This window comes from Rhinopithecus roxellana, chromosome 5, assembly GCF_007565055.1.
Source record: "Rhinopithecus roxellana isolate Shanxi Qingling chromosome 5, ASM756505v1, whole genome shotgun sequence".
In the NCBI taxonomy this organism is placed as follows: Eukaryota; Metazoa; Chordata; class Mammalia; order Primates; family Cercopithecidae; genus Rhinopithecus; species Rhinopithecus roxellana.
In genome coordinates, this window is record NC_044553.1 from 61,026,368 (window position 1) to 61,041,704 (window position 15,337).

The 15,337-nt window shown below is 51.1% G+C and overlaps 1 protein-coding gene across 1 annotated transcript; it reads left to right on the plus strand.

Annotated features, from left to right (window-relative positions):
• The first annotated feature begins 3,689 nt into the window (after nucleotides 1–3,689).
• AJUBA (ajuba LIM protein) lies at nucleotides 3,690–14,828 on the plus strand. Its single transcript, XM_010378373.2, has 8 exons — nucleotides 3,690–5,071; nucleotides 7,883–7,984; nucleotides 9,622–9,689; nucleotides 9,811–9,873; nucleotides 10,933–11,063; nucleotides 11,147–11,198; nucleotides 11,895–11,963; nucleotides 12,445–14,828. Exons 1-8 carry the CDS (start codon nucleotides 4,066–4,068, stop codon nucleotides 12,568–12,570), a joined length of 1,617 nt encoding a protein of 538 aa, XP_010376675.1. The 5' UTR covers nucleotides 3,690–4,065; the 3' UTR covers nucleotides 12,571–14,828.
• The last annotated feature ends 509 nt before the right edge of the window (nucleotides 14,829–15,337 follow it).

The window sequence follows — 15,337 nt, forward strand, 5'->3', positions numbered from 1 at the left end:
GTGGAGTAGGCAATGAAATGAACTGTGATAAGGGTGACCATGGTGGATGGAGTGGAGTGCACTATAGCAATATACAGCAGGGGTAGCTAACCTACTCTTGCAGTGTGGAAAGGTGGCTTCTGAGAGGGTGTAATGTCTAAACTGGGGAAGAGTTAATCAGGAGAAGGAAAGCGGAGGCTAAGAGAGTGTTCCAAACAGGGAACAGCAGGTACAAAAGTCCAGGGGCAAGAGAGAGTACAGACAAGGTCCAGTTCTACTGCAGACTGGTTTGGGGAAGGGATAATGCTAGAGGAGAGGCTGGAGAGTGAGACCTCATAATATAGAGTACAGACTTCAGCCCAAGGGCAGTGAGAAATTGTTGAAAGTTTTTTTTAGCAGGGAAATAAAACGACAGGTTTTGCCTACAGGAGGTCCCCAACTCACTGGTTTGACTTAGGATGGTTTGACTTAGGATTTTTCAACTTTACGATGGTGCAAAATGATTCGGTATGCTCCTCACCTTATGATGCAGTTACATCAGATAAACCCATTTTAAGCTGAACATATCGTAAGTTGAAGAAGCACTTCTGCCTTACGATATTTTCAATTTATAATGGATGGGTTTATCCAGACATAACTCCATTGTAAGTTGAAAAGCTTCTGTACTGAAAAATCACTTGACCTCAGGGTATAAGATGGATTGCAGGGAGCAAGCCTTGACCAGGAGACTTTTGCATTGGTTTAGGAGAGGAAAGATGGTGACTTGACATATATAGTGGTGATGAGGGGAGGACAGATTTGGAAGATGTTTAGGAAGCAGAATTAATAGAACTTGGTGATTGATAGGACTTGGTTGGATTTGAGGTTCAGGGAGAAGGAGGACATAGGGTTGATGCTCAGATTTCTAGTTTAAGCAGCTAACAGGATTGTGCCATTTACTCAGAGAATGCTAGAGGAGCCAGTTTCATGAGGCAGAGAAGATCCCAGTTTAGGATATTGGGTGCTTCTGAGACAGCCATGTGGAGATGCTAGTAGTTAGTTGAGTTTTTAAGTCCAAGAAAGACTGGGCTGGAAATATGGATTAGGGAGTCACCTGTGTATACAGATTATAATTAAAGTATTGGGGATGAAGAGGGCCTTTGGAGATCCCAGCTCCAGTTCAGACTGGAGAGGCCACCTGAGGTCATGAGCACTATTGGAGCATGCCCTATTAGCATATGCATCTTCTACTTCTTCCCCTTCACTCATCTCTGCTTCCAGTTATCCCTTGAAAACACAGGCTATTCATCCCAATTGTGCCCAACGTTACCACCACCTCTTGCATGGGTCTCCTTTAATGACTTCTCAACATTTCATAAGATTTCCTTTCCCATCCTCACCCCAAAGGATCAAAGCTTCCAAATCTTAGTATTTGGAAGTTGTGTGGATATTTTGGATGCAATTGGAAGGAAGAATCAAGGTTCTCCTTCCCCATCTGGACACAGGAAAGGAGGGAACACATTATGGTTAATTCTGAAGATGTTGCTCACAGCAGTGTTAGATGCAATCTGATAGCTCCCCTCTGTTCCTAGTGCTTTCAGTCCTCCCTGCTTCCAGTCTGGTAGGAAACTCTCCTCAGGATCAGAGAAAAGCTGTGGCCTTGACCAGGGAAACAGAGAGGCTGATTCTCAGGGGAGATGAGGTCAGGGAGACAATGCAACTAGGACAAAGAAGCCAAATAGTTTGGCACAAATTAATTTCCCAAAAGATATTAACCTCCTTTCTTTCCACATTCCCTAAGGCTACACTAAGATTATAAAAGGTGTTCAAAATGTTGAGATGAAAATAATATGCACAACTTATTTGCATATAATTTTCATACTCGTTTACTATCTAAATACAAAGGAGTCATTTCCTTCTCCATTCTACTTCCTCCGCCCCTTGCCCCTGATGTTCTAGTCTGCGCAAAATTAATTGGCTGTTTTTTAAAAAAATTTTTGAGACGGAATCTCCCTCTGTCGCCCAGGCTGGAGTGCAGTGGCGCAATCTCGGCTCTTTGCAACCTCCGCTTTCCGGGTTCAAGCGATTCTTCTGCCTCAGCCTCCCGAGTAGCTGGGACTACAGGTGTGTGCCACCATGCCAGCTAATTTTTGTATTCTTAGTAGAGACGGGGTTTCACCATACTGGCCAGGCTGGTTGCAAACTCCCGACCTCGTGATCCACCCGCCTCAGCCTTCCAAACTGCTGGGATTACAGGCGTGAGCCACCGCGCCCGGTCGTTGGCTGGTATTTAATTAGGTATGTTTAGCTTCATCTAGGGTTTCTTTTAAAAAATTTAGAATTTTTTTTGAGACGGAGGCTTGCTCTGTGGCCCAGGCTGGAGTGCAGTGGCCGTGATCTTGGCTCACTGCAACCTCCGTCTCCCGGGTTCAAGTGATTCTCCTGCCTCAGCCTCTCGAGTGGCTGGGACTATAGGCGTGCGCCACCACGTCTGGCTAATTTTTGTATTTTTAGTAGAGATGGGGTTTCACCATGTTGACCAGGCTGGTCTCGAACTCCTGACTTCAGATGATCTGCCTGCCTCAGCTTCCCAAAGTGGTGGGATTACAGGCGTGAGCCACTGCGCCCGGCCGCTTCAGCCAGGGTTTCTTTTCCTTATTCTTGATCCTTCTAAAATATTCAATATCAGTCTCTTTTCCATCCTGTTCATTTTCATTTGCAAATCCTCTACATGGCATTTCTTTTCTTCCTCTTAATACTTACTCTGGGTCACCAGTCTTCTGTCGACCAAAACCAACGGGGGAAGGTATTCGTTGGCCCTAAAACCAGGCCTTCGATCTCCATAATCACCTGAAATGTTTGCTAAAAATCTCATTTCCCAACACCAGGGGGTGTCTGTCTATCTCTCTAACTGTCCTACCCTTAAGGTAGAGATTAGTCCCAAACCTTTTCCTCACTCTTTTTCACTGCTTCTACACACACAGTAGATCTCTTTCCCTCCTTCTCAAGGTAGAGGTTAGTCCCATTTTCCTCACTCCTTTTCACTGCTTTTACAAACACAAAATTTATCCACCATCACAAAACTTTTGGGTCCAGAAGGTGGTGCATTTTAATTGCAGTTTATCTGTCTCTCATTCTATCTGGTCAAGCTTGTCCTTTCCTTTGCGCACCCTTCGGTCTCTGCATCGTCCACACTCCTCTTTGCTCCCCAGCTCACCCTTTCTTTCGCTACCTGTCTTCCACCTCTCTCTGTGGCTTCGTCGCCTTTCAGGGCTGTCTTTACGTACACGTCTCTGAACCTCTTTATGCATTTGTCTTCTTTCTCTCTGTCTTCCTCTTTATGGCTCTCTCCTTGTCTCACCATCTCTGTACCAGTCTCTCTCCATCTCTCCCACAGTCCCCACGCTGGGAACAAAGTCACGGTGCTAGCGCAGAACATGCCTCCTGTCGTCGGGTCCCAAACCGCGACACATTCCACCATGCCCCTCCGCGCATTCCAACTGCAGACAAAGAGTCCCCGTCCCCTACCCCCACACTCTTTCCTGTTTCAATTCTTGAGTGTTGTAGGGGCAGCTGCCCCAACTGCCCCTGCCCACCTCTCATCTACAGTCCGCAGGCCTCCACATCCAGGGCAGTTAGCGCCAGCGCCCTCTCTGCACGCACACCAGCTATTCCTGCGCGGACACCCCCGGCCCTCTCACACACACCGCGCTCCGCCCTCCTAGGAAAGTAGATCCGGCCAAGCAGACAAAAGTTTGGGAGAGAAGTTCGGTCCGTGGCTAGCGTGAGAGCGAGGGGGGCGGGGGCAGGGGAGAGTGGGGCAGTCGGGCGAGTCGACGCGTGAACAGATAGACCTGCGGACGGGACAGCCGCGGCCAGAGACCCTGCTAGCCCCGCTCAGCCCCAGATGCGCGAGGGGACGCAGCCCCTCCCGCTGGGGGATGCTGTGGGATTCCTGGCGCCGGGCATCCAGGCCGCCCGCTAAGCCCCTGTGCTTCCCCTGTGCCCCTGGGGAACCAGAGTCCGGCTGCGGAGAAAGAGAACCGGCCGCCGAGACGCCGCAGGGTGCCAGGCGGGGAGGGGGCGAGAGGCCCCAGACCCGAGGGCATGGAGCGGTTAGGAGAGAAAGCCAGTCGCCTGCTGGAGAAGTTCGGCCGCAGAAAGGGTGAATCTAGCCGGTCTGGGTCTGACGGGACCCCCGGGCCGGGCAAGGGGCGCCTAAGTGGGTTGGGGGGACCTAGGAAGTCAGGGCCCCGAGGAGCTACTGGGGGACCTGGGGATGAGCCGTTAGAGCCGGCCCGGGAGCAAGGTTCCCTGGACGCTGAGCGGAATCAGCGCGGCTCCTTTGAGGCGCCGCGCTACGAAGGCTCCTTTCCCGGGGGGCCGCCGCCCACCCGGGCCTTGCCTCTACCTCAGTCGTTGCCCCCCGATTTTCGGCTGGAGGCCACGGCCCCGGCCCTCAGCCCCCGCTCCAGCTTCGCCAGTAGCTCGGCCAGCGACGCTAGCAAGCCGTCCAGCCCCCGGGGCAGCCTGCTGCTGGACGGGGCGGGGGCTGGCGGAGCTGGAAGTAGCCGGCCCTGCAGCAATCGCACCAGCGGCATCAGCATGGGCTACGACCAGCGCCACGGGAGCCCCTTGCCAGCGGGGCCGTGCCTGTTTGGCCCACCGCTGGCCGGAGCACCGGCAGGCTATTCTCCCGGAGGGGTCCCGTCCGCCTATCCGGAGCTCCACGCCGCCCTGGACCGATTGTATGCTCAGCGGCCTGCGGGGTTCGGCTGCCAGGAAAGCCGCCACTCGTATCCCCCGGCCCTGGGCAGCCCTGGAGCTCTAGCCGGGGCCGGAGTGGGAGCGGCGGGGCCCTTGGAGAGACGGGGGGCGCAACCCGGACGACACTCTGTGACCGGCTACGGGGACTGCGCCGTGGGCGCCCGGTACCAGGACGAGCTAACAGCGTTGCTTCGCCTGACGGTGGGCACCGGTGGGCGAGAATCTGGCGCCCGCGGAGAACCCTCGGGGATTGAGCCGTCGGGTCTGGAAGAGCCGCCAGGTCCTTTCGTTCCGGAGGCCGCCCGGGCCAGGATGCGGGAGTCGGAGGCCAGGGAGGACTACTTCGGTGAGTGAGAGAAGTGGTTAGGGACGGGAAGGGACCCGTCACAGCATTCGGTTCTCCACTGCCCCGACGGCCCAAAGTGCCGGCGCCCGGGGGTCCGAAGTGAAGACGCTGGACTAGGAAAGAAACAAGAGGGATGGATTGGGGGCGGCCCCAGAGCACTTTCCCCTTCTTGCTAGTTTTCAAATGAACCAGGGCTCCTTATTTCTGCTAAATTCAACCCTCCTGGTATCGCGTGAGTCCGTTTCTCAAGCATTTGAACCTCGGTTTTTCGCGGCAGGAGGCCTCGTAGGGAAGGAACCAAGTGGGGCGGTGAGGGCGCATCCCCCCCAACCTGCTCCCCCCTTCACTGCGGTGCCCCTGGAGGTTTGTGCGCGCCGCGCCCCCACCCGGGCCCAGGCTCCGCCCGCAGGAATTTGGAGAATGCGCGGGTGGGGGGGCGGGGCAGGCTGGCCTCGTGCGTGCCGACTCCTGCCCGGGCGCTCCAGGTGCCCACGGGCGGGGCGGCCGCCGACGCGCGGCGGAGGGGTAGGGTTCAGGGATGGGGGGGCGCTCCCTAGCACACACAGAGTAGTGGCGGCTGTCGGGGAAATGGAGCCTGGGAGGCAGGATGGAGCGCCCTGGGACCCAACTGCTGTCCCTCCCCAGTCCTGTTGGCTGGGTGCGTGCGTGGGCATTTAATCAGAGACCCAGTAGTACCAGCCTCTATTTTCCCCATCCTCCGGAAGTCAGGGCAAAAGCCATGACTACTGGGACACCATTACCTATGGATGGATAACGACCCTGTGTTATTGCCAGAAATAACCTGGTCTTGAATTCTGGCTATAACCTGTCAGAATTCAGGCTAGAAGTAGCGCCTTACTTCCTGACACTGTTAAGGAAACCTGGTCGCTGTCTCCCTCCCCTACTCTGTTCAAGAAGTATTGATTGATTATATGTCTCAGCTATGAGGAACATTAGGGTCTTGAAAGATCTTTTAGTCAGAATTCACAGGCACTACTACACACCTAAAAAACTTCGAATATGATTGTGATTGGAAAGCAGTGGCAGCTTACCCCCTAAGGGCTGTGGGCCTCTTTCACTTTTCCAAGCATCTCTTCTCACCACTCATGCCCCACTCCTGGACCCCATGCTGTAGAACTCTATGGCTACAAAAGTGAATAGGAAGAGGAAGGCGGCCAGGGAGGGATGGTTGGGTAGGAGGTTCAGAGGTAGCAGGGCGGCAGGCTACAAGGGCGCTGCATAACTCAACCCCCAACCTCCACCCCCATTCTTTTCCCCACCTCCAAATCCACCAAGAGGAAAGCCCAGAGGAGATGATGCCAAACCACTTTGATCAAGGAAGACTGAATGACAGGGCCCATTTAGCAGTTTCGTTTTGAGGCCCAGGAGAGGTGGCTAGTAAAGAAGTCTTTTTGGCTGAACCATCGAGCCAAAAGGAAGAAAGGAACTCAGAGAAACTGCAATAAAATAGCAGGAAGAACATAGGTGTAGATATGCTGGGTTAGAGGAGGTAAGGCCAATGTGCCTGAACAGTTTCATTTGCTCTTCCCATAACGGCCAAGGTTTCCTAAAGAACAGCTCTGACAGGAGCCCCTGGCATGGCAATCTTGGGGCAGATCTTCACTTCCATGAGGAAGCCACATTTTGAATTCAGAGATGGGGGCCCCTTCTCCCTGGGAGTCAGATTGCCTCCTTTGACAACCCCTACATACCCCTTGTGCCGCCAGCCCCAGCTTGACTATACCCTCCTCCTGCCCCTAGTAGGGGCCCTCTTCCTTGGCTTCAGCCTTGCCCAGCTGCCAGAGGGTGGGAGCAGGACAGGTCTGGGCCCATCAGTTGCTGCAGCTGCTGCACAGGCTCCCAAGCCCCTGGGCAAAGACTGGGATGGGCCCCAACAGGCAGGGAGTGTGGCAGCCTGCCGAGGGGGAGAGGTGCGGGCCCGTTGGGATCTGCTCCCCAAAGACAGGCCCTAGCCCTCACTCATGGGCCTGGAATTGGGGAGTGGAGGGAGGGAAGAACACACCCAGGAAAGGCGAGTCCCAGAGCCAGGTGTATATATCTTAGCGGGGGATTTTGGGGAATAGCAAGCAGTTCAGTTCTGTGTTCTTCCCAAGATAGAAGGTGATTAGGAGGCATCAGGGGCTCTGCTACTCTCCCTGCTTTCCTGTTCAACCCTGGTTCCTGGAACACACCCTACATTCTCAGCAGCCACCTCCCCACAGGAGTCATGCTCACCTGGTCCCCTCTGCACAGAGCCCTCTGCTGAGCCAGATCCTTTTCTCCATTCTTGGAAGTCTGCAGCAGAGAGAAATCATACTATAACTGAACAGCTCGTTTGACTGATGGGAAACTGAAGTCCCAGAGAGGCTTTCTGGGCCTAGCCTGCTTTCTCTAGAAAGTTTTTTTAAGTCTGCTGCTGAGCACCTGTGGACCGGCATCTTTGACCATTCATCCTACACACTGCAACAGAGATCATACCTTGCCTGTATAATCTTTTCTCCCCAACAGAAACTAAGCATCTGAATGCCAGGGACCATATCTCTGACTTTCTCCAGGTTTCCTCAGGTAGTGGTGCTGTGTTAAGCACAAAATAGATGCTCAGAAAATATCTGTTGAGCAATTAAACAAGAATGGATCTGCTCAACCAAGATCTTGCTACATGTCATTATTTCTTATCTTCTCTTCTCAGAAGGGAGCCCATCAAAGGGAGACTGTGACCCCTGGCACATCAGGAAAGGGCAGTCAGGAAAGCTTGGGAATCCCTGGTTTTGATCTGGGGGAGTAGAGTGTGACACTCTTTTCTCTTCTCAGGCACCTGTATCAAGTGCAACAAAGGCATCTATGGGCAGAGCAATGCTTGCCAGGCCCTGGACAGCCTCTACCACACCCAGTGCTTTGTCTGCTGCTCTTGTGGTGAGTGTAGCCCCAACACTCAAGCACTCCCCTCCCCTGCCCACATACACACAAGTGCTATAGGGAACAGGAGGCGAGCTTTTGCCTCTTCATTTGCTCACAGAGCAGCTGTTGGATCCCCACCAAGTGTCTGGAGGTCCGCAGCTGCTCCGCCTCTCTTGCTTCCTTGTCTGCCCTCTACTTGGCTCTGCCTCCCCCTGGTGGGTCTCCTTTCTGGAGTCCCTCCTTCCTTCCTCACCTCTGTTTCTCCCTCTCGTGCCTCCCTGTTTGCCCATCCTGGACTCGCCTGGCCCTCCAGCTTCTTGGTGGGGCTTGGTCTTGGGCAGCCAAGTTGCCTGGGGCGACAGTGAAAGATTGGAATGTGGGGAGGGTGGGGGCAGGCTGGGGGAGTGGGGAGCTGCTAGGGGCGGAGAGGGGGGTTTTCTCTTGGCTGGTCAGAGTTCAGCCACCTCACTAGAGTGCAGGCCACCGGGCCATGCCAAGCTGATGACATCACGCTCCAGGAATGCCTGCCACTGTTAGCTCAGGAGGCCCACTTGGAAAGGGGGGATGCTCCCAGCGGCCTTAACTGCCCCCCTCCCCTCCCCTCCCTCATTACCCCCTCCTCACTGCTTACCCATTCTGATTCCTTTGCTAAACCTTTAATCTCCTATCTCTGCCTGTCTGACTTCAGCACTCAGCTTTTCTCACTCCCCCAGTTTCTGCCTCGTTCTCTTTAGGCTCATCTGTCTGTCTATCCTTCTGTTTACAGGGCCTCTTCTGGCTATATCGCTTTCCCTCTCTTTCCTCCCCTGTGTCTCATGAGCTTCTAAGTCAGCTTTCCTAACCCATTGGACAGAGTTGGAAGTGGGGATTTTGAGGGGAAGAAGGCAAAGGTGGGAAAATTGCTCATGCTCCACCTGTTCTCACTCCTCCCCTATCCCTGATAATGTAGACACCTGGGAGCAGTTCCTGGGGGTTGGTCACATGGGGAATGGTCCTGCCTTGTCTGCTAGAAGAAGATCCTGGGTTGTCTCTTACCCTAGAGACTCTGGGTCCCTCTAAGCTTAGGGAAGCAGCCTTAAACAAACAGGAAAGGGGACCTGCTTTGCTTCCAAACAAAGCACTTTGTCCTCCTGCAGTAACTCCAGTCCTGACCTCCATGGAGTCTGTCCCTAGAAGGAGACAGATAGGCCTTTGAGAGCAGGATAGATATGCTCAGGCGAAAAGGCTTCTAGGTTGAAGGGTCCCAGAGGGCAAGGCCTGTAACAATGTGATTCTCTCTATGCAAATCATATAGTACCTTATTAAGAGCTCATGTATTCCAGCATGTAGTTGGCTTTACTCTCCCAGGTGGCTTCCTGTGCACTGGAGAGGAAGGCAGTTTGTTTAGGGGAGGGCCCTAGAAAACTGTTAAGGAGGCAGGAGCTGGAGGAGCAGCAAGCAGAAGAGAGGGGAAGTTGGCTGGAATGAAGCCAAAGCAAATTGGAATTGCATCAGATGGAATTTTTGTGTGGGGAAGAAGGACAGACAGCAGTTAGGAGGAAAAGTACAAAGTCCAGGTTTAAATATATTATGCAGCACTGGGGAGCAGTGACCCCAGAAGTCTTGCACCTGGGCTGTGGGATAGGTTCCAGCCCCTTTTCTGCTGTTTCTAGGGCGAACTTTGCGTTGCAAGGCTTTCTACAGTGTCAACGGCTCTGTGTACTGTGAGGAAGATTATCTGGTGAGTAAGGGTCACCTGGACCTGGAATTGGTTTCCATACTGACCCCCTTCTTGGTGGCCCATTGGAGTACCACCCATCATTCTGAGTTTGATAACAGCTTCCCTTTGTCTTTTACTTTAGTTTTCAGGGTTTCAGGAGGCAGCTGAGAAATGCTGTGTCTGTGGTCACTTGATTTTGGAGAAGGTAAGTAAAGTGCCTTCAGCTGAGAACTTTCACTGTGAGGCTGAGGAGCGGAATCAGGGACTAAATGGATACTGAGAGAAGGTTGGGGGAAGAAGCCTGTCACCAGATGAATCACTTTCATCCCATTCCTCCCCAGAGCAGCTGTTTACAGTGGCTTCCCTCTGCCTATGGTATCAAGTCTGGGCTCAAAAGCCTGTCAACCTAGGCTTCTGTGACTTGGCCCCTCCCTAATTCTGCACGCACAGCCAGGCCTTCCAGCCTGAGCTAGGAGTGTGGGGTCCTGAGTCTTTTCATTTATTTATTTATTTATTTATTTATTTATTTGAGACAGAGTCTCGCTCTGACATAGTGGCATGATCTTGGCTCACTGCGACCTCTGCCTCCCAGGTTCAAGTGATTCTTGTGCCTCAGCCTCCCAAGTAGCTAGGACTACAGGCATGCGCCACCATGCGTGGCTAATTTTTGTATGTTTAGTAGAGACGAGTTTTGCCATGTTGGCCAGGCTGGTCTCGAATTTCTGGCCTCAAGTGATCCTCCTGCCTAAGCCTCCCAAAGTGCTAGATTACACGCATGAGCCACTGTGCCCAGCCTGGGGTCCTGAGTCTTAATCCCCTTTCTGCTACTGGTTAGAATCACTTGGGATTCAGTTTTATTTCCTGTAAAAAGGAGAGATCGGATTAAATCAGTGATTATCAATCATGGTAGCCTAGCAGATCAGCTGGGAAGAACTAAAAAAAAAAAAAAAAAAAGTTTGGATCCCATCACCAGAGATTGTGATAATAGGCCTGGAGGAGGGCCCAAGCATTGATGTTTTTTAAAAGCTCCCTAGATGATCCTGATATGCAGCCAGAGTTAAACACTACTGGCCTGAATGCTCTGTCAGGCATTTTTCAGGGTTTCTGCCTCCATTTAAAGACTTCTTCCTCCACATTACATAGCATTGTTCTAGGAGTATAGCAGCGGGTTGGATGAGGTTAATGGGAGTAATAAGGAGCATAATGGGCAGCTGGAGAACTGAGACTGGAGGGAGACTGATTCTCTTGCTACCCCATGAGCCAGATCCTACAAGCAATGGGGAAGTCCTATCACCCAGGCTGTTTCCGATGCATTGTTTGCAACAAGTGCCTGGATGGCATCCCCTTCACAGTGGACTTCTCCAACCAAGTGTACTGTGTCACCGACTACCACAAGTGAGTCCACCCCTTGGGATACAGTGTGGAACTGGGTCCAGGGATTCCCCAACCTCAGCTCATCTCTTTCCTCTGTCTTTCAGAAATTATGCTCCTAAGTGTGCAGCCTGTGGCCAACCCATCCTCCCCTCTGAGGTCAGTATGTCTGGGTTCTCCTTCAGGGCAGCCAGTGCCACTACTTCTGGCGTAGGGTTAGGGACATGCTGCCTGGCCTCCTGCCGGAAGCGGTAGTGCCAAGGAATGTACTCTGTGAAGATTCCCGTGTGACTCTGCCTCTTGGGGTCACCACCCTGACCCTAACATCCGGGCCTGGACATGTCTGAAAGCCTAACTGGGCCCAGGCTCCATCTCTTCTATCCCAGTCCAGAGGAGGAGACTTTCTTTGAGGTCAAGGTCACCAGACTGCAGATGTAGGGGCTGGAAAAAGGTGGGAAGAATCCTCAGCACTGGTAGGAATGGGTCAGAAATGATTTATGCTGTGTGTAGAGGATGTATCTATGGAGAGAAGCCAGATCTTATTGGATTCCCTTGTTCTCAGCCTAGCCTACTTTATTTATGCCTCCTGTCCCTTTCCTTCCCCCACAACTGGGAGACGCAGGTAAGGCCAGGGCTCTTGTACAGAGGGAGTGTGCTACATGGGGGCAGCCCAGTGAAGGAGATAAGGAGAGTTCTGGTAGGATTTGCAGAGGCATCTTAAAACTACAGGTGATTGCAGAGAGACACTGGGGCCATTTGTATGATCTTCCCATGGGGTGGGAAGGGTTATATATGAGGGCGGTGGAGGTGAAGCAACATGCTGCTCTCATCTCCATGGGGGTCTGCATGTTTCAGGGCTGTGAGGACATCGTGAGAGTGATATCCATGGACCGGGATTATCACTTTGAGTGCTACCACTGTGAGGTGAGTGTTGGGGTTCAGCGGTGCTGGAGAAGAAGTGGAAATGGGGAGAGGGTAGGAGTCAAGTCCTGCAACAACCAGACATCTATGGGAGAGGTGTAGGGCATGGGAAACCAGAAAGATACTGTGACCTATCTTCCATCTTTTTTTTTGTCCCCTCCAGCCACTTTCTCTGGTCCAAGTTACTTAGTCCTTTCTGAATCTGACTCTCCCAGAGTCAGGACTTTCTAAGAGTAGGGAATCTGGTCAAACTGCTGTAAAGACAGGCTTGTGTCATTATTTCTGCTGCAGCAGCGACACCTGGTGTCCAGCTGAGGTATTAATATTTTCTCAGATTGCTCTTCCGTCCCTTCCATCCTGCCCTTCCCACCCCATCCCTTTCTTCCAGTTATTAGGAGTCAGGTGTTGAGCAGGGTAGACTCCTAAGATGCCCTCAGTATCCAAGGTGCCTGGGCTGAGGTGAACTAGGTGCCTTCTTCCCTAGGACTGCCGGATGCAGCTGAGTGATGAGGAAGGCTGCTGCTGTTTCCCTCTGGATGGGCACTTGCTTTGCCATGGCTGCCACATGCAGCGGCTCAGTGCCCGACAAGCCCCTGCCAACTATATCTGAGCTGCAATCACTGCTGCTGCTGTTACCACCACTGACAAACTGCTCTGGCCAGTGGGCCTCTCTGAGGCCAGCCAAGGCAAATAATGTACTCTACAGGCCTGGCAGAAGAGTCCTCTGGGGAGGACCCCAAGGACTGGAGACCCAAAGATCATGACATTCCAAATGGATTGTGGAAGAGAAACCTTATATTTACCAGGGTGGGGGTGACTGGCCTTTTTCCCATGTGTGCATCCTGAGGTTAGGCACACACAGGAGGGTTCCAGTACTTTCTGAACATCTGATTCTGTATCTTCAGTATATATATTTTGTTTGTTTTAGAGATGGGATCTCACCATGTTGCCCAGGCTAGTCTTGAACTCCTGGGCTCAAGTGATCCTCCCACCTTGGCCTCCCAAAGTGCTGGGATTACAGGCGTAAGCCACTGTGTCTGGCCTAGTATATGATTGTGCATGAGTCACATAATGTTCTGGTCCTGGATTCCAAGAGTAGAGGACCTAGCTTTAAATCAACTAGTTTCAGCTAAACTGACTAGAACCAAATCAAAGTGTAATTCTCCCTCCAGCTCCCCCAAACCCCAGAGTTTTGGGGTTGTGGTTGATGCAGGATGGGATTCCCCTGAGAGGCAGCAAGTCTAGGGTGGTGAGTTCCTGCTAGGCAACCAAATTTAAGCTCCTAACTTTTTTGTGACACATGATGTCAGATATGGGGTTCCGCACCTATATCTGGATGAAGAAGTAGAAACTCTGGACCTCATTAATGAGTTATTTATTGGCCTTCTTCTAAGGACTAGGAGAGCTCCTCATCTGTCTGCTGAGAATGGGGACCAGCTCTGAGTGGGGTTGCTGCCTGTATTCCCTGTTTTCTCAGGGACTCACGTGGGTCTGGGGAGGCTAGGTGGGTGCTTGTACGTGGTTGCTCTTCTCCTTGGCTATGGTAGGTAATAAGCAGGTCTGCGTGGGTGTGGAGCTTGGTGGGGGGATGTCTAGGTAGCTTCAGCTTAGCCACACTCCCAAGTTTAGGTGCACTGAGCCATACAGCCCAGCGTATGCATGTGTGGTTGTGTTCATGCGCGCGCACACACACACTCTCTCTCTCTGTCTCTTACTCTCTTCTCGGGTCACTTGTACACTTGGTTTCCTAGTAGAATCTCACTTGCCACCTCTCAGAGGGGTCCTGGATTGCATCCATCACAATCCCAAAAGTACAGTTGGGGGGAACTGGAGGGAGCAAAACACTGATTTGGTACTAGTCAGTTTGCCTGAAACTAGTTCACCTAAAGCTAGATCTCTTAAAACCAATTTACTGAAAACTTATTTGCTTAAAGTTAATGACTTAATGACTAATTTGCCAAAAGCTCAATTCCCATTTTGGTGTGTTTATATCCATTTAGGTGTCCTATTCCTTTTTGTCTTGCTTTGGATATTTCAAGGATTTTTATCTATTCATCCAAGAGTACTTCTGAGTTATTATCAGCAACATAAATTTATCAAATTTGCAGCACTTTGTAAATGATGAGATTGCTTCTTACCTTTATGGATGTCTTTTTCTATGTTATCTACCTTTCAAAAACTTTTTTAAAAAGTTTAAAGTTTCTAGCAATAAATACAATTGGTACAGGCATTTTGTGTATCATTTTTTTTGTTTCTTAATCCAATATTCCTTTACAAATTAAATGCCTTGAAAAATGTAATGGAGTTCAATGTGATTTTGATGCTTTGGTCTAACTTCTACATTCCTACTGTTAAAAGGCCAGTATATCTTAAACAAATGAATAGGCATGAGGCATATTCAGTTGACTTACAATGAAAAGTTATACAGACAACAGTAATAACTAAGAGGGTGAATCTGCTAAACCCTTTTGAAATGCTGCAGATTTGATAAATATTTATTTTAGACTAATTGGTTTTAGGGGAATTGGTTTTAGGCAAATTAATCTAGTAATCTTTGATCTTTAGTCCTCATTTTCTATCACTCAGTGAGTTTCATACTGGAAATGATGACTCCTGACAACAGAAATTCCACATTTGGGGGCTATTCTGAGATGACTGTGCCAGCCAACCTGGGAAATACATACAGGAGATCTCTTGAGTGAGAGGGAAAGAGTTCAGATTTATACAACTGAGTGCCAGAGGGGAAAATGCACCTTGTTGAAGTGAGAAATGTTCTGAAACTGAATTACTTCTTGTACAGCTGAGATCGCTTCTTCTGTACTATTGTTAAATAAGTGAATACAAAGGCCCTGTGATGGGAAATCCAGACAAGCGTGTGTAACTTTACATCCATCCCCTCAGGTTTTTTGTTTTTGTTTTTGTTTTTCATTTTTACAGAATCTCGTTTTGTCGCCCAGGCTGAAGTGCAGTAGTGCAGTGGTGCAATCTCAGCTCACTGCAACTTCTGCCTCCTGGGTTCAAATGATTCTCCTGCCTCAGCCTCCTGAGTAGCTGGGATTATAGGCAGGCGCCACCACACCCAGCTAATTTTTGTATTTTTAGTAGAGACAGGGTTTTGCCATGTTGGCCAGGGTGACCTCAAACTCCTGAGCTCGGATGATCCGCCTGCCTCAGCCTCCCAAAGTGCTGGGATTACAGTCATGAGCCACTGAGCCCCACCTCTTTTTTTTTTTTTTTTTTTTTTAAGTTGGGAGTCTTGGCCAGGCACAGTGGCTCACCCCTGTAATCCCAGCACTTTGGGAGGCTGAGGTGGGAGGATCATGAGGTCAGGAGATCAGGACCATCCTGGCCAACATAGTAAGACCCCGTCTCTACCA

Excerpts from the sequence above, each read along its gene's own strand:
- AJUBA (XM_010378373.2), top strand. The coding sequence starts at position 4,066 with ATGGAGCGGTTAGGAGAGAAAGCCAGTCGCCTGCTGGAGAAGTTCGGC. Across the intron at positions 9,690-9,810 it reads ACTGTGAGGAAGATTATCTG|TTTTCAGGGTTTCAGGAGGC; the intron begins GTGAGTAAGGGT and ends CTTTTACTTTAG. Across the intron at positions 11,064-11,146 it reads TGTGTCACCGACTACCACAA|AAATTATGCTCCTAAGTGTG; the intron begins GTGAGTCCACCC and ends TCTGTCTTTCAG.